The 23,972-nt window shown below is 38.1% G+C and overlaps 1 protein-coding gene and 1 long non-coding RNA gene across 2 annotated transcripts; both read left to right on the forward strand.

Moving 5' to 3' along the window:
- Positions 1-3,808: 3,808 nt before the first annotated feature.
- On the forward strand, positions 3,809-7,994 carry stx19 (syntaxin 19). Its single transcript, XM_051404295.1, has 4 exons — positions 3,809-3,999; positions 6,455-6,722; positions 7,026-7,262; positions 7,770-7,994. The coding sequence occupies exons 2-4, from the start codon at positions 6,501-6,503 to the stop codon at positions 7,992-7,994; spliced, it is 684 nt and encodes a 227-aa protein (XP_051260255.1). The 5' UTR covers positions 3,809-3,999; positions 6,455-6,500.
- Positions 7,995-8,736: 742 nt separating this feature from the next.
- On the forward strand, positions 8,737-13,443 carry LOC127365229 (uncharacterized). Its single transcript, XR_007885156.1, has 2 exons — positions 8,737-11,738; positions 11,841-13,443. It is a non-coding gene; the product is annotated as an uncharacterized LOC127365229 (long non-coding RNA).
- The last annotated feature ends 10,529 nt before the right edge of the window (positions 13,444-23,972 follow it).

Here is a 23,972-nt window from a genome sequence, read left to right on the forward strand (position 1 = left end):
TAAATCAAACAGTATCACTTTGGCAGTGTTAGTATTGGCTTCCAATGCCATATCAGTTTCATCTAATCCTTCCTTTTTCTCCCCTCGGAGAGAAAACACTGCATATTTTCTCTGGCAATGTTTAAATATCACTCTCAAGGTTGTCGCTGAGAGGCTGTTTGGGAGTTGTTGTCTTACCCCCCCCCCTCTCTTTCTCTCGCTCTCTCACTCTACAGTGAAGAATATCAAAGCACTGCTTATGACATCCCTTCAATTACAGTAATACCCAGAGAGTCCTTCAACAGCTATAATGTGAGAAACATTCTACTCGATACAGTGACCAAGACAACCTGACACCATCTCTCACATTGTGTATACACACTTTCTTGAACACACACTTTCTTAAACTTTTACTTGTTCAATTGAAGTACTGTCAGTTATTTGTACCCACAGCTTCCTTTCACACTTTACCTCTTAACCCGGAATTTCTATATAGCTTCTGTCAATGTTTGTTTGGGTTCTGTCCATTTGTAAGGTCAATAGTTCATTTGACCTTCTCTCTCACTCTCTCTCTCCGGATCTCTGGATTAAGGTGTTGCTATACACCTTAATCCAGACATCAGATTTTAGCTATAGCTAAAATGTATGTTTGTTTTAGCTTGTAAATATTTAAATTGTTTGTTTGATCATCTCTCTCCCTTGTCGATTTTTTATTTATACTTTAAATATACAATGTCCCTGCAGTGAGTTTGTGATTATTTGGCTTAATAATGAATACTGATTGTGGCCAATAGGGTCAATTAAAATGATTCAGACATACACCGATCAGCCATAACATTATGACCACTGACAGATGAAGTGCTCTTCAAAACTGCAGCTCTTGTGGGGTGTTCCCGGCCTGCAGTTGTCAGTACCTATCAAAAGTGGTCCAAGGAAGGAAAAGCGGTAAACCGTGGACAGGGTCATACTAGTTAGTCACTAACTCAGTCTGTCTGCTATAAGGAGTTGGGCAGCTGGTGTACAATTACCTTTTTTATCAGACCTTTTTATAATCAAAACAGCTTCCCACTGCAGCTGGAAACAAGGTTGATGAGACTGGCGAGACTGAATCCAAACAGTAGAATTGTGGAGTATGAAACCGAAACGTTGAGCTGAAAGATGCTTAAACACTCCAAAAAGCTGAGGGGAACTGCAGAGTCAGACGATAATTCTTGGGTTCATCACTACAAGCAACACATTTCACCTAACACATGGCACATACGTTGTCATTTTAAGACAAGATAACATAATCCTCTATTAATCCCACAAGGGGTAAATGTGCAGTGTTACAGTAGCAAAAGAGGATAGCGCAATAGCAAGAAGCATCAATAAAAAAAGAAATAAATAAGTGAACAGCAATATGAAGTAAATAAGTAAACAAGCAAAATGTAATAAATAAGTAAACAGACTCAACAGTTGAATTCACATTATTGCACATAGGAAATATTGATATTGCACGGTTTAGTATACATTGATATTGCACGAGTGAATTTGTCAGTTTTGGTGAGTGTGGTCTCCTGAAAGCAGCGCTGTTTTTAAAGTCTGACATCAGGAGGAAGGAAGGACCTGTGGTATCTTCAAACGCGGGTGAGGCAGCTACACAGTCCTGCATGGGGTGGGACAAGCTTTCCATCAGGGATGATAGTTTAGCCCTCATCCTCCTTACTCCCTGGTAGAGAGTGCTTGCGGAAGTCTACCACAGGCTCTTTGGTTTTACCTGCATTGATCTGGAGACTGGAGGTCTGGAGGTTCCACTGGCACCAATTTACTCCCTGTTCCCTGTCCTCCCCTGTGATAAGGCCGACAATTGCGGAGTTGTCAGAGAAATTTAGCAGGCGGAAGTTGAGCTGAGTTGTGTGTGAGGTCTGCAGTGTAGAGGGTGAAGAGGAAGGGAACCAAGACTTTTTTTTTTCTTTTCTCGAGTTTCATGGCCACTGTAGTTTCTTGGGAGACGAAAGGATATTTAATTAGTTGTAATCTGCAACTTCACCACTAGATGCCACTAAACAAACTGGTCCTTTAAGTCTTCAGATCCTGGTGCAGCCAGTCGTTTTCATTAAGATTTTAGTTTTCTCAATTCATATTTGCGACTGACATCAGAGAACGATTAATAGTGGCAAATAAATAGCTTTACTTAGCGGAAGTTGGCTTTGTTTTACAAAGCTCACATCGTATTCCCTCTGTAGGCTTTATGGTCGGTGTTGCCCACATCTCCCCATCCAGGATCCTTTTTTTCAGTGCAAATTGCACTGCAGCTAGTTTACAGCCAGTGAGGTAACACTCCTGAGAGGCTTCCAACGTTGGCAAACAAACACTTCAGCTACTTAGCTGATATTTCTTTTCCAGCAGTGTTGTTCTATCAAAGCCTATCTAAATTCAACACACGGAGTAGCAACAATTAAGAAATATTGAGATGAGATCCACCTTGCCTCAAGGTCTGAGGAGGTTATGATCATGAGAAAGTATGTGTGAGAGTAGAGCAAATCCATTCAACCTATTCTCCTTAATCAGTGATGCCAAGTAGAGAATCAAGGCCACAGGAAACAGGTACACATACAGTACAGTTAGCTTGTTCCTATGATGCTGATGAAGGTGAATTCTGACACTCAGAAAACCGGTTTCGCTCTGTTGTCATAATATCTTCCCATTAGGGATAGATGACTCACAGTTAACACACCGCTGTGGCATTATTACAGACATAGAGTAGCATCTGGTACAACAGAGATAAAACTTCACCAACAGCATACTGCATAGTAATCATATGGTTAATGTGCTATTAATTTTTTACTGAAGCAGCACACCACCACCCACTGGAAATTATTTGTTGCTAGTAACATTTGCTGTTGTCATGAAGAAAGCTTATCATTCCAGTTTTAGTGATTTCCAAACTTTAGTTAAAGAATAAATTGGTCCTCTTTGGGTTGAAAAAAAAAGGACCCTTAGGCCATGAGACTGTTCAGATCTTTTGAATTCAAAAATACACATCAGAGAGAAACTAAAAATAAACTTAAAACTCAGGTTTATGTGCAAAAGTCATTAAATATCTGATCCTTCACCTTAAGCATACCTTCCCATGCATCACTGGCCACCACACTAACAACGTGGCTGCTCCATTTTAAAGTTACAGGATTTTTTTCACCACACAGTTAGAAGGAAAAAATTACACAGAATCTGCAACCAGCCTCCCAAAGTTTCAAATGACGAAGACTGAACTCTTGTCCCCACCAAACTCTTCTCATCCTCAAAACTTGTCTCCCCTCTCTCCCTCTGACGCAGCACTTCAAACAGCTTTGCACAGCGTGTTATGCTGCATAGCAAAGAGTGACTGTGTCCCTTCCCGTGTTGAAAAGGCGCCTGGGTGTTAGAGAGCTTGTCAGTAGAAATCTGTCAAAAGTACTCAGCAGAGTTACTGGGGCCTGAGGAGTACAATACCACCAGACAAAGAGGGTTTACCCCGTGAACCCAGACCCTTCACATATAAATTAACTTTGCAGATCAGAAACCCAACGCCCTGGTTGACACCCTAACCGCAATCCCCATTGTTTGGCCTTTGCAGTGTACACAATACACTTCTGCTTGCGCTACTCTATTTTCTGGTTCAGGGATAAGCCTGAGGGGTTGGGTTTATGAGCTCTCCATGCTGTCTGTCCCTCCTCATTTACCTAATCACGTCACCTTTCATTTCTTTAGATAAGCAAATAGGCCTCCAGTCTGCTTCTTCGCTATTGGTTATATCCAGGCCTGTCTTCAAAAGGAGGGGAGGTGCTTGAAACTGACTCAACCGGACTTCTTCAAAACTTTCCCTGCTTGCGAGTGTAACTGTTCCAAATCTGTAACTCACAGCTGATGAGCGTCAAGGGAATGTAAGGAGCTCTGATGACATTAAAAAAGCATGTGAGCTCACCTTGGATTACATTTGTGGTCAACTCTGAATGGGAATACTCCGCAGACAGCCTCTGATGGAATACGAACATCGTTAAGGTAAAATCTTAATTTCAGGCAATGTTTGCTACTGTAAATGTGTTTAAAAGTATGCTGTGATTTGAGATATTTGTTTATTATTAGAAAGTCTAGCCTGAACATGAAGACATGTAAAATACCACTTGCTCAACTTTTGGAATATCTTAAGCAGAATGAATTCTTTAAAGAAGTTAAAAGACCAGCATGCACAGTGCAATGGTTTGCCCTGCGATGAAATACAGCATTGGGGACTCCTGCTGTTCCACCTGCATGTAGATGAAAGAATGTCAACATAACATTTCCTTCAGAAACACAGACAAAGGAGCAGATGGGTAGCAGGAAAAAAATATTGGCTTGTTTTAGAGAACAAAACGTTCAATCACAGAGAGAGAGAGAGAGAGAGGCTCGACTCCTTTTGCAAACTCTGCTCCAGTTCTTCCAGGTTTTTAGGCTAAACACAGAAGAATGTGCTCCCAAATCCTTTGAGCAATTTTTTTTAATCGGCTCTTCTGGGTCGGTACAGGTAGGGAGAGAGAGGAAAGGTTCAGCCAAGAAAACACAGGATACTGTTGCATTCTTTCAGCTCGGAAAAGTTTGTTAACAGCTACAACACCCTGTCTCTCTCGCACAACACACACAAACACACAAAAAATAGGGTCTTTCCTGTTTGAAATCTATCCAGAAATGGGATAGTCTGAGATTTGAAATGCTCCACTTCTCAGCAGCCAAACACTCTGTTCCCCCCACACAATCATGTGCTTCCAGAAGATTATGTTTAGGGCCTCTAAACCTCAAATCCTTGTGTTGCTGAGGCAGTTTCAAACTGTTGGTATGCCCATTTCAATGTATAGGAATCTGTGCTTGAATGCACTTTAGTTGTCAAAGACATTCAGGAAATCAGATTTTAATCATAAGCACCTCACTTGTTTACTCTAGCTTTTGCGGGAATAAACATTCTGGACTGAGGGAACGGAAGTGAAATCTGTTCAATACTCAGCAGCGGTTGTGGAGATATCTTTATTTCAAAACAGTATACACAACCGATCTGACAAATTGTGTGTGCGCTTGTTTCTCATAGTTTCATTTAACGTGTTTATCAAGGTCATTTTTCCTATATTCGTCATTATGTAAAATGTGAGACAACCTTCTTCTTCCTGTTTTTGCTGAGTATGTCATTGCACACAAACAACCCACTCAGTTCTCATGGGAAAAGGAACTCGAGTCAATTTGACTGATGTCGCAGATAAACTCTGCTTGTTTGTCTCATGTTGTTTCTCATACGGTTAAAAATATATCTCAGTGTTCAGCACAGTGCAGATATGGCCCATCAGTTATGCTCATATCAGGATGGATGAACTTATAATGATGTAAACAAACACTGATCAGGCTTTAATTCACAGTGGACACACCAGAGCGCACAGTTCTATGTTTTAGAACGATTGCTTGAACTACAGGAGATGTGTTTCGTAAAGGAATTGTGTCCTCAAGGTAGACAGGGTGTTAAGTGAATGTCCCCGTCCTTAAGAGTGAGGTACAACACGTGGCTTTAAATGCAATATAAAACCAATCTTGTGCCCTGGAGTTTATATACTGCTAACTTTATACATAGTAAAATGTTCACTGATGTAGTTTATTTGTTTTCCTATAATATCCATTCTTGCACTACAACATGCACTTGTAGGAATTAAAACTTGGGCTGACCCCTAATAGTCGACTTAATCGTTAGTCGCTGTGAAAAGTCTTAGTCGACCCACTTTTCACTAGATGGATAAAAAAACAATGTCAAACTCTGTTCGAGAGCTGGGCTTTGTCACCTGTCTAGGCCTGTCTCAGTAATTACTGACTTATCATACCATATATACGATATGTGATTATCGCCAGTGATAATATCAACATATCGTTTAAGAATGTCACTAACATTTTAGCCAACATTATGCCAGAATAAACCGCAGGGTTTTCCATATATATATATATATATCCTGCCCCTGTGCCAATTGTTTCATTTTTATTTATGAGCATTGCTGTTAACAGAGCCCGAGGGTCTGTTTTATTTATTGTTTTGGCTGTGTGGTTTTATTTCGGTTTAATTTTACAAGGATATTGTTTTACATTCCAATTCAAATCTCTAAATATTCTTCTATTGCTCTTTGAATAAGTGTACTTGCATTGTTATGCTTGTTATATCAGTGGCATAAAATGGTCTGCAAATGACAGTAATATATTTATTTCTGGAACAATATATTCCAACAAAAGTAATCCCCCCCTTCCTCTACTTTATGCATTCAGTTTAGCATAAGTTTATATATTCTTTTTTATCCTCTATTTTAATGTCAATATTTTCTGGCCTTCTTGCTTTATTCTCATTGTCGTTATCTTCTGCAACAATCCAGCTCGCCAACAGGAGTCATTGCAGTTTCATGCTATTTATTTTTCAGCGTCCTCCCATCAGCATTGACAAGAACTTTACACACAATAGTAACTTTGTGTCGTGAGGAGCCAGCTTTGGTGAGGGCTCTTCCACAATGAGAGACCGCTTGGAGGAGCTGCAGCAGAGGGCTCAAGACTTTTCTGAGGCAGCAAGTGAGAATACCAACCCTTTCTCAGCTGAGGGTGATAATGATGACACTATAGTGGCCGGGGTCATAACGCCACAGGCTGTGGTGTTCGAGGAGGAGCCCATCATTGAGAATTTCCTGTCTGAGGCTCAGCAAATCCGAGATGATATCACAGTGCTGGACACGGAGGTATATTTTTCTTTGTTTGTATTTAGTAGTGCCTTTATTTTTCTTCTTGCATTGCATTTACTGTATATCTATTAACCTATGTTGCATTGGTTTTCTGTTTCTAATTTTTATTTCTTATTAATTCTTCTTCTAGTTCACAACCTTTTTTTTCTATCATTTCTATTATTAATTATTATGAACTCAAAACTCGACTGAAAGAAGAGAAGATTTAGATTGTATGATCGTGCAGTTTCTGGTTACATTTTCCATTCGTGGTCAGAAGTGATACTGAACACAAATTTTGTCTAATCTCAACTATAACAGGTCCTTAAATTTGGCCAGCAGCAAAAGACCCTGGTGGCAACAATGCGTCGTTTCAGTGTGATGAAGAAAGAGAGCAGTATAACCCGGGACATCAAGCTCCGGGCTGAAAGCATCCACAGACGCTTAGATGCGCTTTCAAAACAGGTCCAAAGGACTGAGGACCAGCAGGGACCTACTGCTGTTACAACAAGAATACAACGCTCCCAGCATGCAGCACTGTACCGAAAATTCCAGCAGGTTGGGAAGATGATCCTCCCACTTTGCTCCGGACACTTAACACTTTTTTTTCTGACTGGGAAAGATCCTTTAGTGCATTGGGAGTTATTACATTAATATATGGTTTGAAAGATTAGAAATATGCTACCTTTAGTCTCACAATACAAATTATGTATTTTAACTGGAAAACAAGTGTTGTGGAGCATATTTATCACTGTCACAGTAACATATTAACAGATTAAAATTCATACATAAACTGTAAAATGTATTTTGTGAAATTATTGCAGTGCGACAGGGTGTTAGTACATTTGATTACTTAATTTCCTTATGTCTGTCTTCCTATGCTAAAGTTTACAGTAAACACATTGTGTGACACAATATCTTGAGTTGTACTGGCAAGAGTGTCAAAGAACCAAACGTAAATTACGCTCAAGCCAAAAAAAAGTTGGGACAGAAATATCTTCTCATTTTTCATTTCCTCTCCCCCTCATACTTTTTATTCTCTCTTTTTGCTGTAATTATGTCCAGGTAATGCTGCAGTATAATGAAGGTCTGCTGACCAAGCAGGAGCGCTGTAAGCACTTCATTATCCGGCAGCTGGAGGTATCGGGAAGGGATGTGACAGAGGAGAAGGTGAATGAGATGGTGGCCACAGGAAAATGGGAGGTCTTCAATGAGAACCTGCTGAATGATGTCAGAATCACACGGTCACAACTATCTGAGATTGAACAGCGACACAAGGTGAGCCTATGACAAAGTTATCACATGATAATATGGTAATCATTTGCTAATGCAATTTGTTATGTCACAAAGCTATTAGCTAGAGGTAATAATTGTTTTGTCTGTTGTGCATATTGTGGTTTCGACCATACATTTTCTGGGAATTTTGTCTTGATTTTTACATTTTAATATGAAAGTTAGTGCCTTTTTTCCAACAGCAGCATTACAGTGGTAGCCATAGCTGGGAGCTTGTGGTCTGAAAAGTCCAATATATATCTGGGAGCTAAATAATATTGAAAATCAAATAAATGTTGATAAATCAAAAAACCTTAAGTGACACATCTCAGCTAAAATGTCCCATTCATTAATGCTTATCTGGTAAATGCACGTTTTTTTAAAATCATACAAATGTGGCTAATTGCTAATAACTATTAATTCAGTGGTTAAATTGCACTCATTACGCTGGCAGTCATCATCTTGAGTCGTTAGCATGAATGCTTGCAAGTCATAAGCATGACAATGTTGCCCATCACTACCATCTATCCTACACGTCTCCCACATTACTATAATTGACACAAATGGGTAAAGAAAAGGAAATAAATTGAAGTGGAAATTAGAAATTAGGAATCCGTCAGAAAACATCAAATGAAATGAAGATATCTAATTGAACTAACACATCCAAATGTAAAAAGAGCCAATTTATTGTCAGCACTGGGTTCATGTTGTATAAAAAGAGCTGGGTCTGTTCCCTCACTTCATCGTAAAGGCTTATTGAACACATCCAGACCAACGTAGAGAGGACACAGGATTATGTGGCTGCCTCTAATGAGAAGTTCAAGTTGGCCGCCAGATACAAGAGGAAAAACCCACTTCGACAGCTGTGCTGCTGCTGCTGCCCTCCCTGGAGATGCTGCTTATAAAACATATGCATTATACCTCAATGGTCATTCCAAATAAGGTTTTTATTTCAAAAGTCTTACTTACCTGTTTGGGGACAAGCAATGTTGGATTCAAGTACCATTAAAGTGAAGGTTATGGTACTGTGGTTTTTGCTGTTGAACAGAACGACGGTGAAGACAGATTCAGCAGAGCATAGAAAACAATTAGGGGGAAAGGCCAGAATTGGTATTTGAGGCACTTGTTTCTTTCAAGTGGATGTGAGGCGACTGCTATTGGAAGAGACAGTTCAGTGAGTGCTACTCACCAACACTGCTGCTTATTGGAGACCTTCACTGTCATCTGACAGAGGTCACAAACAAGGGGAGACCACTGCCTTTGCCACTGCCACTGCCAGATCAGCAAGACTGATATTTCACCATTTTTTTATTTTATTTTATTTTTTTCAAAAGAGCCTCTCATATTCTTTCTGCCTCAGGAGCTCTAGTTAATGACCATTTATTTTTTATACAGTATGTGCACTTTAAGACTTCTCCATCTTTTTTCTCTCTATTCTTTTCAGCACAAACGTATGTTAGAACTTAACATAGTGGAGAAAGATTTTCAGCCATTATGTATTCATTTCATTTTTGGTCCGCATGCTGATGAAAAAAAAAAACTTGTTTTACAATTAGTCATTAGTCTCATTTGCATTTCAAAGTATGATCCTTTTCGGTGAAAAAAATATTATTGCTTCATTCGGTTTCACAGAGACAAGGATTCAAGTAAAACTTTGAATAACGAGTCATGATCAAACTATTTTTTGTCACGGTGACAGCTGCAGAAAATCATTGAAGTTATTTGTTTAAAAGTCAAAAAGAAAGAACATTTTATGTCCTACATTTCAGGAAATATTTAAAGAATTAATTTATATTTTGGAGTGGAAATTCAATGTATTGAAACTGTTACATTTCAGATGAAAAGCTCTGGCATTCACGTGTATCATTATTATTAAAATACCTGTCACATAAAAAGGGAGCAGTGGCTCTAAATCTGGCGAAAAGCTCTCGTCTGAGGGAGTACCAGCACTATGGAATAAAATACGTTGTATGGCAATATGTTGTATTACTGATCAACATACTTACACCAGTTGACAGGTAATCATCTCCCGTTTCACCTTGTACTTAATGTCGAGTCGAAAATACCAGCTCATTTTCCCTGCTGGGATAATGACTAAGATGTAGGCTAATAAGTCAGTAATTCATCTGAGGAGATACAGTCACCCGCTTATTGGCAGAAAGGCTCTATACTAGCTTCTCATCAGTACTCACAGTGATGGTCTTTAGTGACTCAGTGACCCATGGTGTCTGGTGTCCGGGACAAAATACAGGTGAACTGGGCGTGCCAGAGCCAGACTGGAAAATCTGGTTTGTCTGCCGTTCCAGGGTAGCTCCCAGACAGCTACTGTGTGTACAGTGTGTAAACAGAACCGTTACCTTATCGCATATGGTAAGAAGACCCACCATGGTTAAATAGTCTTCTTTTTCAATAAAATGACTGCCAGGCCCACAAAAAATGTAAAACATATTGAGCATTTTAACTTCAGCTTGACAGACAACCATAAGAATGCCCCAAAATGCCGTTTTTGTAAGTCAGTTTAGTCGCCTCTCCAGGGATTGATAAGTCATAGGATCCTAAAGAAACACACCTGTCAATGCGGTGCTTTACTTAGGTTAACTATCATATACACTGTTCCCTCAGGTCTCGTAGAGGAACGAGGTGTGATGTGAGAGGTGATGAGTTGCGCTATCTGACTGGAAAAGTCTTTCCCTGAATCTGTGTTATAAATCAGTCTCACTCTGATTAGAATTATATTTTGAAACAAAGACATAAATATATCAAATATGTAAATTTGAATATGTAAATCAAATAGCAATATACTGTAATTCAGCACAGCATAGTTTCTGCCTCCTCCCAGACACAGTGAAGAAAAATGAAGTGCCGCTGCAAATTGCAGGGTTCTTGAACAGCAACAATGCCATCCAGTGTTCAGTGAGATAATTGCCAGTTAAGCAATAGGTTATCACTTGATGTTTAAACCGTTAAAGGCCATATTACCACATAAATATGTAATTATGGAAGTGTCATACTTGGAAAACATAACTACACAGTGTGGATTTCACTCCCAAAAGTTCTTAGAATGAAAATAGAGATATTGTTGTTGAGCCATTAACAGCTCATGGAGGTCTTTACTCAAAGCAAAAAGAAAGAAAAGAAGAATACATTTTTATTTTGATCTGTTACACAGTACACACTGTTTACTGCTCCATAGACAATGAAAATATATTTTTCTCCTCCACAAAAGTGAGACAATCTCTCTCTCTCTCTCTCTCTCTCTCTCTCTCTCTCTCTCTCTCTCTCTCTCTCTCTTTCTCTCTCTCTTCTCTCTCTCTCTCTCTCTCTCTCTCTCTCTCTCTCTCTCTCTCTCTCTCTCTCTCTCTCTCTCTCTCTCTCTCTCTCTCTCTCTCTCTCTCTCTCTCTCTCTCATAAATGAATATAGAGCGAGGTCTGACATGCAGCATATTCATAGCCACCATCACAAAGACACCTGGGAATAAATGGACATGGGAAAGCTATAAGATTAAATTAAGTTGAATTTCTCCAAATACACTAACAGCAGAGCAGCAGGGATCTATGAGAGTGTGCAGTCCTGAAAGAAACCTTCTGGGGTTTATATTGGTCGTCCTTGAGAACACCAGGCCATGGGAGACTGCACAGTGGTCAGCTCAGATACCTCTGGACATCTGACCCCCAGGCACGTCAGCCAGAGTCACCCCGAGCAGGTCAGCCAGAGTCACTGGCAATTTTCCCAAAACTCTCTCTCTCTCAGTGTAAGGCAGAGTAAGTGGACTGCTCTTTTCCCAGCAGCACCCTGCTTCACATTCAAACAGTTACACACTCTGGGAGCTGCCCTGTACAACAACAGCTTTCTAATGTTTATAGGTTCCGCTGTGGATTCATCTTGTTTACCCCCAGCTCCGAAGTTGTTATCCAGTATTTCATCTGAAACCACCTAGCCGGGAGCTATCAGGAGTATGTTCCTGTTCCTCGCTGAATCAGATTTAACCTTCGACTCTGAGACCATCTTTGTGTTTTGACTAGCTGCACTAACCAACTCTGCACATACAGAACACCTGTTCCAAGATGCGATGACCTGAAGGCAACAAGGCATTCTAATTTACTTTGCACTGAAACTTGGCCATATTTCTTACAGGTTTTGGATGATATTTTGTTTTTTCTCACCTTGGCCAACTTTATGCCTTCTTTCTTGACTTCTGAATTATATTAATGTGGTATTTCATGTATTTCTGAATTTCTGAAACACATATCATTAATCACTCATCATTGTGTGGTTGTGTACTGAACTTCTGAAAAGGGTAAATGAATGTAACAGGCTCTGGATTTGTAGATTTGTAGAGCATAACAGACAATGTTACCTTTATTTCCATCCATCTATCTTAATATAAAAGCTGCTCATATCAATACAGTCGTGCTGATGCAGGTTAGGTAATAAGGGAAGATTACTGTAATGCAGTGTTGAATTACGGCTTTTTATTAGGTAAGTAACTCATGCAATTTTCATTTTTGTACATGTACTTACAGCAACCACATATTCATAGTGAGTGCCTCTGCCCACTTTCCAGACGAAGCCCATCAATCATCTCTGATTTAACGATAATGTGAATATCTGAGACACGTGAGAGTTTATCACGCTGATCATGGCTGACAGAAGAAATACCTCCAGTACGTAGTCACACACAGACGTCACTGTATCTCTATCTGCCCTGTCAGTCACAACCTAGATCCCAAAGTCTCTCTCCAAATGTCTGAACAACATCAAAGCAGCCCTCCTGTGAGTAACACCAGCTGTGGTTATAGAGAGCTGACATTACTTTACTGCCTGTTTTTATCACTCCCATCAAAATCTGAACAGAGAGATATCAGGACCCTCAGAAAGTGATAAATCAAAGAAATAGTACAGTGAGTCTGGCAACGGCAGTAGTAGGAAGAATACCGACAATAATCCAATGGTTACACTGATTTAGTAACTTGCTACACTTGACCAGGTGATTTTAAACAAACCACCTCCATACAGCAGGTACAGTGCTGCTGGAGCACACCGGAACAACACAACAGCACAACGTTTTTTCACCAAGTGAGAAAAATACAGTATTTGCAGTTGCCATAATCGAGGTGAAATTCAGAACCAATAAAATGGTCGAAGTTGACATTTAAGTTATTCATTCATGACGTCAACTCGTGCTTTGAGTGACAGGCAAGAAGAGTGGCCAGTAGTCTGTAACTAGCCAACATCAACTAGTATAGAGGAAAAGGCACTAAAACATCTTTTCATTCATCATTCACTCTTCTGACAGTTTATTTGTGATGCATTTGCAAAGAAACATTACAAAACTAGACAGTTAAACAATACGCCTCGCCTATTAGATGATCTTTATTTGTCTGCACTACAATTTTACCTCAATGGATGTTCTGAATGCAGCATCATTTGCTTGGCACGAGTAAATTAAATCATTCAAAAGACAAACTGCTTGTGTTCATTCATCTATACTGCTAAATGCTATGCTAATTACAGCCTACGACATCCACGGCATCGTCTAATACATACTACATAGTGAGTCTGCCGAAACTATTAAAAAATTCAGTTGTCAGTTATAGTTGTCTCTGTAGGAACAGTGATTACATAACCTTGGTGCACAACTCAAACCAATAGTACTAGATCCCTACCAACCTGTAGGTCTAGCATTGTCACAGTGAGGCTCAAACTGTGGTAATCAAAGACATTGGACATATGAGGCATCCTGGTGGCCTTGTAGATGTAATATCTTGCTTTTCTTTCCATCTTTTCTATAGTTAAACTGTCAAACAATGTCAATGGCACAACAATGCCAGAAAATCCACCTTAACAAAAGAAATTAGACTAAGATCGTTTTTCCCAATATAAGTAACAATTAAGTATTGGTTCAAATTATACAGATATGAAAAAGCAGTAAACATGTATTTATTGGTCAAGTACCAGCATGTTTACACATACAAAGAGTTTGATTCTGGTTTACAGTGGCTCTTAATGTATTTACATACAGTTCAAAGAGCAAGTTCCAAACAAGGATACAAACTAAAAAACAAAAACAAGAAATGACCGTACATAAGGAGTACAGAACTTGATACTCATACACATATATAAAAATAATTCAACCTCTATATAGAGGTTTCTGTTCTATCAACCAACAGTGCAAGGGTGTGTAAGAGTGCAAGGAGTTCTGCAATAAATATTTAATGAGAATTGTGACAAGTTACCATATACAGTAGCCGGTATATGCATGTATACACACTATATACAGTATACACAGCCATCTTAAGATTTTTGGCAATGATGGATGTTGTGTACGCATTATTGCACATCTGTATATTAAACTGTAATATATATCATTTGAAGGTACAGTGGAGGTTTCAGTGTAAGTGTAAGCCCCACCTCCACACTTTCTCTGGCTTTCTGTATTCTGCAGACCTTTTAGAAAGTAATGTTAATCAATGTTATTGCCAAGGATATTTAAGTAAAAGACAGAAAAAAAGCTTAGATTATGGCCACGGGAATGTAATAAAAGCAGTTAGACCTTGACCTTAATGCTCCTTGTAACTTTTCCCCTTCTCTGACTGTGTTACTCATTTCAATAAACTCTTGACAACAACCTGCTCGAAACTGTATTAGCCCTGGTTTTGTAAACCAGCTAATGACAAAAGTTGACTGTTATTTATTACCTATCGAAGGACGAATGTTCAAACTTAAATATTCTGTCAGGGTGATATATGAGCTTCAGTAATACGAACTCTGGGAAGATTGGTGCATGATAGTCGCGTGTAAGCCATCTGTGTAGATCCCATGCAGATAGAGTGAATGGTAATAGACGTGTGTTGCTGCTACACTGACTTAAAAGATATTTTCATCTTCTCTGACAGGTGGGCGGATGAATGAACACTGGCTTTAATGCTCAGCACATGTGAAACTGGTGTAAAACAAAAGGGGCTCCCCGTATTTTAAGTTTTGTATGTGTGTGTCAGCTCACTGTCACACATTATCACCGTTATGACCACTGTTTTATGCAGAACAGTAGTACTGCACAGTACAGCCAGACTGCAACACTGGCTTTGTATCAGTTCATCAAAAATAAATAATATATATATATATATATATATATATATATATATATATAAAATGAATAATATTTACATTTTGATCTAGGCAATTTAGCAGGGTTTATTTCCTATTCAGGTTGATCTTTGTTTATTTTCACCTTCTTTAGAGACACTCAGCACACTTAGATTCTCCCCTAGGCTCACGTTCAAACAAGCTGTTTCCTTTAGAATTTTCCCATTTTTCTTCCAAATGATGTTGTGATACTGACAGATGTAAAACACGACATGAGAAGATGTGCGAACACTTTGAGCGGAGATGATGCATGCTGCCACAGCTGCAGCTGTGAATAGAGCCTGCAATCATCCTGTCAGTCAGATCTAATGAACAGAGGGAAAACTTTGTCTGCATTGTACTGGGCTTTTTTTTTTCCTGAAAATTAAACATTTTTCAGATCATCCTCTGAGATTCTGAAAAGCCTTAGAATAAAAAAAGACTGTCATATTTTTGCATCTTTCTAACATACAACAACATCATGCAATGGATTTGAATGGAATGTAGTTATCCCCCAGTTCAGTCTTTAAGCTTAATATCTGAAGAATGAAATCCCTCAAAACCATCAATCTGTCAGATGACTAATGCGGTTTCTAACTTCTTTTTCATTGCTTCCAACTTCTTGATGATTATGAATATAATTTTCTATCCCGCTCTTATGTTTATTGCAGTTGCTCTGAATGAGAGGGACATTTTAATGACTAAACTATTAATCAGTTTCCTATTAGACCCTCAGGGAAGTGTGAAGTGGCCAGCAGAGGGAGCTGATATCCAAGAATTATAATACCTCAAATTCAGTCCCTGTTGGTTTGCTTTCCTGCACATTACGTTTCTACAAAGTAATAAAACTGTTCTCCTTGAGCTTTGCACTCCATTTTTTTTTTTACATTTCAGTCAGTCTGCAAACAAAACTGCATTCAGCAATTACCTCAACATCAATAGCATCCCTGTTCTGTTCGTCAGTGTTCAGTATCGACCAATGTGCTCGACAATAAGAGGTGAACAGTGGGAGGGCCATTCAGGACACATCTGAGGCGCACATCAGGACAGAGGAGAGGTGAAAATGAACTGAGACACGGGTGAATAAAACATGTCTCTGAGGATGTTGCCTTGTTTTACCGCTCTCTGGGCTCAGAGAGAACTGTGAGCCTCCCTGATGGTTAATCCTCTTTGTAATGAGAGGGCAAACACATTCAGCCTCACAGGTAGGCACACACACAGACACAGACACACACACAGACACACACAGACACACACACACACACACACACACACACACACACACACACACACAGACACACACAGACACACACACACACACACACACACACACACACACACAAAAATGGTCACAATGTTGCACAGCTGCATCCTTAATCCAGTCTCTTTTGCTATGTGCATACAGTAGATGAGTAAAACACAGACAGTACCGTTCTTTATGCAGTGCCATCACCCAATGATCAAATTATTGAAGGTTTGAACCAATCTTAGTCTCTGAGTTTAATCCTAAAGCAAAAAAAGTCTAAGCATGTACAGTACTTCAACAATTCATCATTTCGTATATACATTTTTTTTTCCTTTGCAAAAAATTCTTTTGACCTTGTGAAGTAGCACACAAGCTATTAAGACCAATTGAGACGATGTTGTCTCGCTCCAGTCCAGCCTGTGTAACAAGTAATATGATCCTGACTCCATGCTCTACTCTACCTTATCATCAAACTCTGCAGAAATTGATTAGATGGCTCCCTAAGCTTCATAATGTTATTTACTCTATTGGATAACCGTGTGGGAAAACAGTTGTGCGGTCCGGTGCAGAAGCGGTAAGTGCATTCAGCACAATTTCTGCTATCATAATCAAAAGTGGAAAGTTGTGTCTAGTCTACACACCAGAGTGAAGTGCTCTGCTGACATCAAGATATATTGTAAATTGACCGTGTACATGTCTGTTTTAAGACAGTCTAGACCGGGGGTAGGCAACCTGCGACCCTTTAGCCCCTCTCCAGTGGCTCCCTGTGGCTTTGACAAAAAATTATATGGGAATGAATAACTATTTATTAATGTTTTCATATATCGCTGTTGTAGGCCTAAAGCATCTTACATTTAAAATAATGCGATGCGCTTGATCTGCGGCTAAAATATGTGCTGCACAAAGATTTAAAAACATGTTTTGGCTTTAAATTGTAAAAAGGTAGCTGACCCCTGGTGTACCAAAAAATTTAAAACCTTTCTGTGATAACTCATTTTGAAAGATTTTCACTGTAACACCAGAATCACATTGGCCAGAGTTGGTGAGCAGAGTTTTGAGGTTTTAAAATATACCTCCAGAATATTTTTAGGACAACTAGGAATTCTGCCTTTGCACCAAGTAAGTTTGATTATTCAAGGCCAATGAAAAGTCTGTAAATTATCAAAATCTTTGTTAGCTTAAGTGAAAATAAGCAGACTGATACAGCACTATTTTATAACAGGAAGTAACATGTGGGATTTCATTTGAAGTGAACAACAATAAATGTCACAAAACGTCACCGTATCTGCATTCAGAGTCCAGTTCCTCTGTTGAGCTATGCAAAGGAAACATCTGTGCTTTCAGTAATTTCTGCATCATGTCATGTCTGCTCGTAACACAAATCTTCTTCACAGACAGGATGAATTAATCTATCGAAGCTTCATTTTTCTCATTCTGACAAAGAAAATAGTTACAGGAGCACTTTACTAAATAAAAGTATAATGGTAAAACTATGAACCAATACAACAAGATATTTTTTTATATATACTTATAACTTAAATGGAGCTCTCATATCATTTTGCATTGCAACATAACATAAAATTATAGTGTATAACAAAATGCATTGTGTTTGCCTCTAGCCCATGAACTATTCAGTTGTGATTGGACCCTTTAAACCATTAAAGTTCGAAATCCTGCATATAAGAAATGTAACCAAATCACTACGGTTCAACATATAAACACTATTCCTAACCAAATAAATTCTCATGCTTGTGTATGTGTGTTTATATATAAAGATAAACTTTATTTATTCTGGTGTTTATCCTCCATCTGTCTCTTCATCCATGTATCCAATGCTTCCTCTGTCTCACTTATATTATCCCAGTTCTCCATCTCATCAATCTGGCTTTATACACCGCACCTGAGGGAATGCAGAGACGCTTTGCCATTGGCTAGTAAAAGACAATGAGACAACATTTAAACTTGTCCACAAAATTGTGCCTCAAATTAAAAGGAATGAGTTTGTAACATCTTGAAGACAAGCCATGAAGCACTCTCTAAACAAAAATTGATGAATTCGATTATAATCTCCTCAGTGTTTTGGTTCCTTCTCTCTGATGAAATATGCACGCAGCTCCAGTGAGAGATTTGAGCGGCCAACAATCATAAGTGTCACTGGGTTATGGATTACAGTGGTTTCGCCCCAGTCCAGGACTCACCTCAGGGACTTCATAAAGCTCCTGACTCCTGGCCAGGCTCTCATTAGGCCCACACATCCCTTTGCCCTCTATCTGACAGCCTTTGGCAAGTGTTGTGGGTAAATGTGTGCGTTGAATGTCTAAATTTGTAAAAGCCCAAACCATGTGTATCGCTGCTCAGTGCTGATGACACTAACACACACACACACACTAAAACACACACACACTAAACACACTAAACACACTGCTGTGCCTGGGATGATTTACAGTAGTGAGGACAGCCTTTGTGTGAAACATGTCAGTTCAGAAGCATAATCTTCCCAAATTCTGCCAATTATTTATTTATCACCACTCCTTGTTAGGGCAATGAGGCTCCAGGGAGCACGGGATATATACAATATGGTTTAACAATGAGATGAGAGAGGGACTAAAGGCCTTGGCGCCTTATGATTGTTTTTCCAGACACAGAAACAGACGGTTCTTCCACAGTTAAAGCTGATTATTATAGTTTTTACAGTTGTTCTTCCCAATTTATTTTCTGAATGCCATAACCCTACTATCAAAATCCAAAACACAGTATTTGACCTGCCGTCACTCTTAAACTAACTGAGAACTGAAACTAAAAAACTTAATAAAAAAATAGGTTATTAATGCAGCTGTTAAAGGTTTGTTCACATGAGCAATATTTAACACAATTTTGTTTTGTCTTTTTCAACAACAAAATAATTACATACATAAATAAATATCTGAGATACAAATGGTGAATTGGTGTTAAATATGTAAAAATATTTATAAAGGTCAAAAGTAGTGGACTACTCTTTAAATTGCCCTAAAAATAAAAATATTCCCAACACTTCAGTCTATAAATCAACAAGTGGGGCTTCGACACAAATCAAAACAATGTCGCTTTGGGGTTCCGTGTAGCTCATCGTGTACTAAAGCGAGAGTCCTCACCGCAGTGGCCCAGGTTCGATTATAACCCGCGGCCCCCCTTTCCTGCATGTCATCCCCTGCTTCACTCTTTCCAGTTTCCCGTCTATCGTAGGCTGTCAGTTCCAAAATAAAGGCATAAAAAACAGTAATGTAGCTTCTCCTATTCTCCAACTCAAGACATTATACTGTAAATCAATATCCTTTATGACAAAAAACATTACATCGCCAAGAGGTTTTGAACAAGAAATGACACATAGGAATAATAAAAACAGTCTACTCAAACACGGCAAGATGTATAAATATATATACTCCTTAAGAAAGAAACATATAGACCTTACATGACTTCAGAATTTTCAGCTTAAAAAAATGAGAAGACAAATATTTGCCATTTAAAAAGCTGAAGTTTCCCGATGCGCCTTTAAAAGTAGAAGTAATGCCAAATTAATTTATCTTAGTACATTTTGATATAGCCTTCCTTTACTTTGCCCAATTTATGAGAATTTATACTTAAACTACTCCTCCATGCTTGTCTGAGTGGATGTCAGTTGGGAAGCGATGTCATTCACTTTCCCTTTTCATAATGCATTCAATTTTTCTCTGTCTGTGAACAGCCTCTTGTGTCTGTTTGAATGGAGTGTATTTAGAAGAGATACTGGGCTTCAGCCTGAAAATGACTGCTGACACTTTACAGACATTCACTAAACTCGGCGCTGGGAATGGAAGTGGGGAAAAAATAAAAAAAAAGACTAATCATGAATAAATTTCCCCTCATCCACGTGGCCAAGATATTCTATTTACAACACATTTCTTTGGGTCTTTATATCCAGTTAATGAGATTTCAAATACATGTGAAGTGAGCGGCATTTAAATTGCTATTCAGTCTGGAGGCATGGCACTGGAAAAGGGAGGGATTCCACCAGATGACAGAAGAGCTATTACCGGACCCGCTCCATTGGGTGAACAGAGCAGTTCTGGGAAATGCAATAAGCGGCAGGCACTGGTGAGGATTGTTTGAAGGTTTGAGACTTTTAATCTGGTGAGGGTGTGATGTGGGAAAGAAAAGAGGAGAGGTGTGAAAGGATGCCAGTTTTAAAGGAGATGAGGAGCTGTCTTCAGTGTAGAGTACCCTAGTGTTTTTAATCATTCTGTCACATAAATGCACGGTCAGTTTTAATCCTTTTAACTCAGATTTCTCCTGTAAATATCCAATTAAATACAAAAACCTATTGCACACAATATATTAAGTTTGTTCCAAATATTCCCATGTTTGTTGTTGTTTTCAGTAAATTGAATACTCAATCTGCAATGTCGCAAAATCTCATCAAATTGAAATGTGTTAAAAAAAAGTAGCTATGGGCTATATTGGGGAAAAACCAACAGACAGACACTCATATTCTGAAAATATAAAAAATCTTATTGCATGTGACATTAAAAAAAAAAAAAAAAGAAACAAAAAAATCACAAAAAGCATAATGTTGTACACAACAAATACAAATGGGTTTAAATGCAACTTGAATCTGTCTTTTTCCATTTTATGTCCCCTGTTCGTTTCATATAGAATAGTGCACATTCAGGCATATGTTTGGGCAAAAACTGTCCGCACACTACATTTGTTATGCAATGTATGCTGTGCATTAATAGAACATGAGCTAATACCAAAATTATATATATTTATTGGTAGCCCATCCTCTGAAATAACTTTAATCATTACTTTACACTGACTTTGATTCATTTTTACTTTAACCCTAATCCCCAACCTTAAACCAGAACTAACCACTTTATAGTGAGAAGCAGTGATGTGGACTTTTATTTCTATCCATGAGTGCAAGAAGACACACACACAACCCCATTTGACCTCTTTCAGCTGGGTGACAGACACAACTAGAAGAATGAATAGTAATGAGCCTGAGAGGACATCAAGATTTCTGAAGGCTCCATGGACTCTGCAAGCCAGAAACCCAGTGTGAGTAAGAGGTGAGTGAGAGACAGAGACAGAGAGAGAGAGAGGGATCAACTGTATGTGAGATCTGAAGGACCAGGGGCTTCAGGGCCCATCCACAGGGGACCTGCCGAGCGATGACAGCACCCTCCATGACACACCCATTTCAACAGGGACCACAAGACTCGAAAAGTAGAAATCTGAGTTCAATGTCACAGGCGCCAATTTGTATCCAGCATTATGTACATTTTAAGGGATCATATGGTTGTCACTGTAATTTAAATACATTTCATCATGGCAATGTTTATTCAATTTTGTACACTTTTAGAGAAAACTACCTTTAGAGTAAATAATATGTGGATAGGTATATTGATACAGTATATAGAACATAATGCAAGAGGAGTATACATATAAATACACACACATAAAAACAGGCCACAACAAACAAAAAAAAACGTGTTAAAATTGTGCATTATTTCAAAGTCTGTCAGCACCCGTGGCTCCTGTAACTGAAAGAGCACTTCCAAGGCTTTTATGTTGACTCATCATATTATGACAATGCTTGAGAAATGATGTACTTATTTGATAAAAACTCAAGTCTCTATACATAAAAATCTAAGGAGAGATGTCAACTACAAGGAGCGTTTAATTAAAAGAAGATCCAGTCACTAAATCTACATTTCTTTAAAACTTTAGAACTTTTACCATAAAAGTCACCATGGTTACTTGCAGTTTAATATACTTGACATACTTTACTATACTTAATATACTACTTAAAATTCAAACTGATGCTGTAAATGATGTTTAAAGAGGTCTTGTGATTTTCTGACCAGCCAGTCAGATCCGAATACTTTCATGGCCATGATGTTTTTAACTTGTAGCATGTAGCCTATCTGGAATAACAAGCCAATATATAGTAAAATGTGTCGTAATTTTTCATGAAGTGAGTTATAGTGCATCTGGACACAGCCTGTCATCCCATGCTACACTGTACTTATTGTTCTGCCCCTTCCTCTTCCTTTGGATGTCTCAGCTAGCGCACCACTCGGTCCCTCTCCACCGAGGCCGTCATGTGTCTATCCAGGTTCTACTGATGCCGGATGAAACCAATACCTATGGATTCCATGCAAGAAAATGTATGCAGACATCAGCCCATGACATCAAAATGACACAGCTGCCACAGTTGTGCTTCTAAAATTTCGTATCTGAATAGCACTCATAAATACTCATTGGACATTTTGACTTTTGGACAGCTGGTTTTCTAATGTAGCAGCATTCTTCAGATAATGGTTTTAAGGGCTTTTGGAGTTGCTTTTCTTCACAGTGGACATCAGGAACCAGGTAGTAGTCTAATCCATCTTGTCAGGAATCCCACGGTGAAGGGAAACCCCTACTCAGATAGGACATTTATCATGATCGTCACTAATAAGTTGTGCTTGTTGTGATTGTGAGTCGTCAACAGCTATTATTAGACACTTCTCAACGGGTTAGCTGAGTCTGTATAGGGATATTCACTTCTTGTGTATTCTTAAGGTTTGGTACAGAGTGTTCAACTTTTACATGGAATGCAGACCCCCGTCCTTTACCAACAATAGATGTTGGGTCTTCATAACCTGGACGTCAACCAATCTCTAAACTCAACTGGACATAGAGATAGCAGATCAGAGAACGTTCATATGAATCATTTTAAAAAAGGCCATTTGTATTAGTATGGACGGCACTGACAAGCAATGGGCGTAACATTATTGAATGATTAATTCTCAGCTTTACCTCATTAGCAGTCAATAAGAATCTTGCTAAAAAAAATTAGATATTTTTAACAAGGCATAAATTACGCTTCCATCCAAATATAAGTTGGAAAAACAAAATAAAAATAAAAAGCATAAAGACATACATAAAACCTGGTGGATGGAGACCAACCTTTAGAGTCACAGGTATTAGGGCTGTAGCGTAACAAAATTTAATACTTTTTTTTTTTTTTTTTTTTAATTTTTTTTTTTTTTTTAAAAAAAAAAAAAAAAAAATTTTTTTTTTTTTTTTTTTTTTTTTTTTTTTTAAAGTAAAAATTATTTTTTTTTTTTTTTTTTTTTTTTTTTTAAAAATTTTTTTTATTTTTAAAATTTTTTTTTTTTTTTTTTTTTTTTTTTTTTTTTTTTTTTTTTTTTTTTTTTTTTTTTTTTTTTTTAAATATTTTTTTTTATGAATTTTTTTTTTTTTTTTTTTTTTTTTTTTTTTTTTTTTTTTTTTTTTTTTTTTTTTTTTGTTTTTGTGGTTTTTTTTTTTTTTTTTTTTTTTTTATTGGAGTTGGTTTTATATTTTTTTTTTTTTTTTTTTTATTTTTTTTTTTTTTTTTTATTATTTAAAAATTTTTTAGGGGAAAGGGGGGTATTAAAAAGTTGGGTTTTTTTTTTTTTTTTTTTTTTTTTTTTTTTTTTTTTTTTTTTATTTTTTTTTTTTTTTTTTTAAAGGGCCCCTTTTTTCTCCCTTCCCTTTTTTTTTTAATTTAGTATGGGGGGGAGAGTGTGTGCATAGGCCAATCATTGGCTGGGCTTATTACAGGCCTGTGACTGCTCAA

The sequence above is a fragment of the Dicentrarchus labrax genome, unplaced genomic scaffold (assembly GCF_905237075.1).
Source record: "Dicentrarchus labrax unplaced genomic scaffold, dlabrax2021, whole genome shotgun sequence".
Classification (NCBI taxonomy): domain Eukaryota; kingdom Metazoa; phylum Chordata; class Actinopteri; family Moronidae; genus Dicentrarchus; species Dicentrarchus labrax.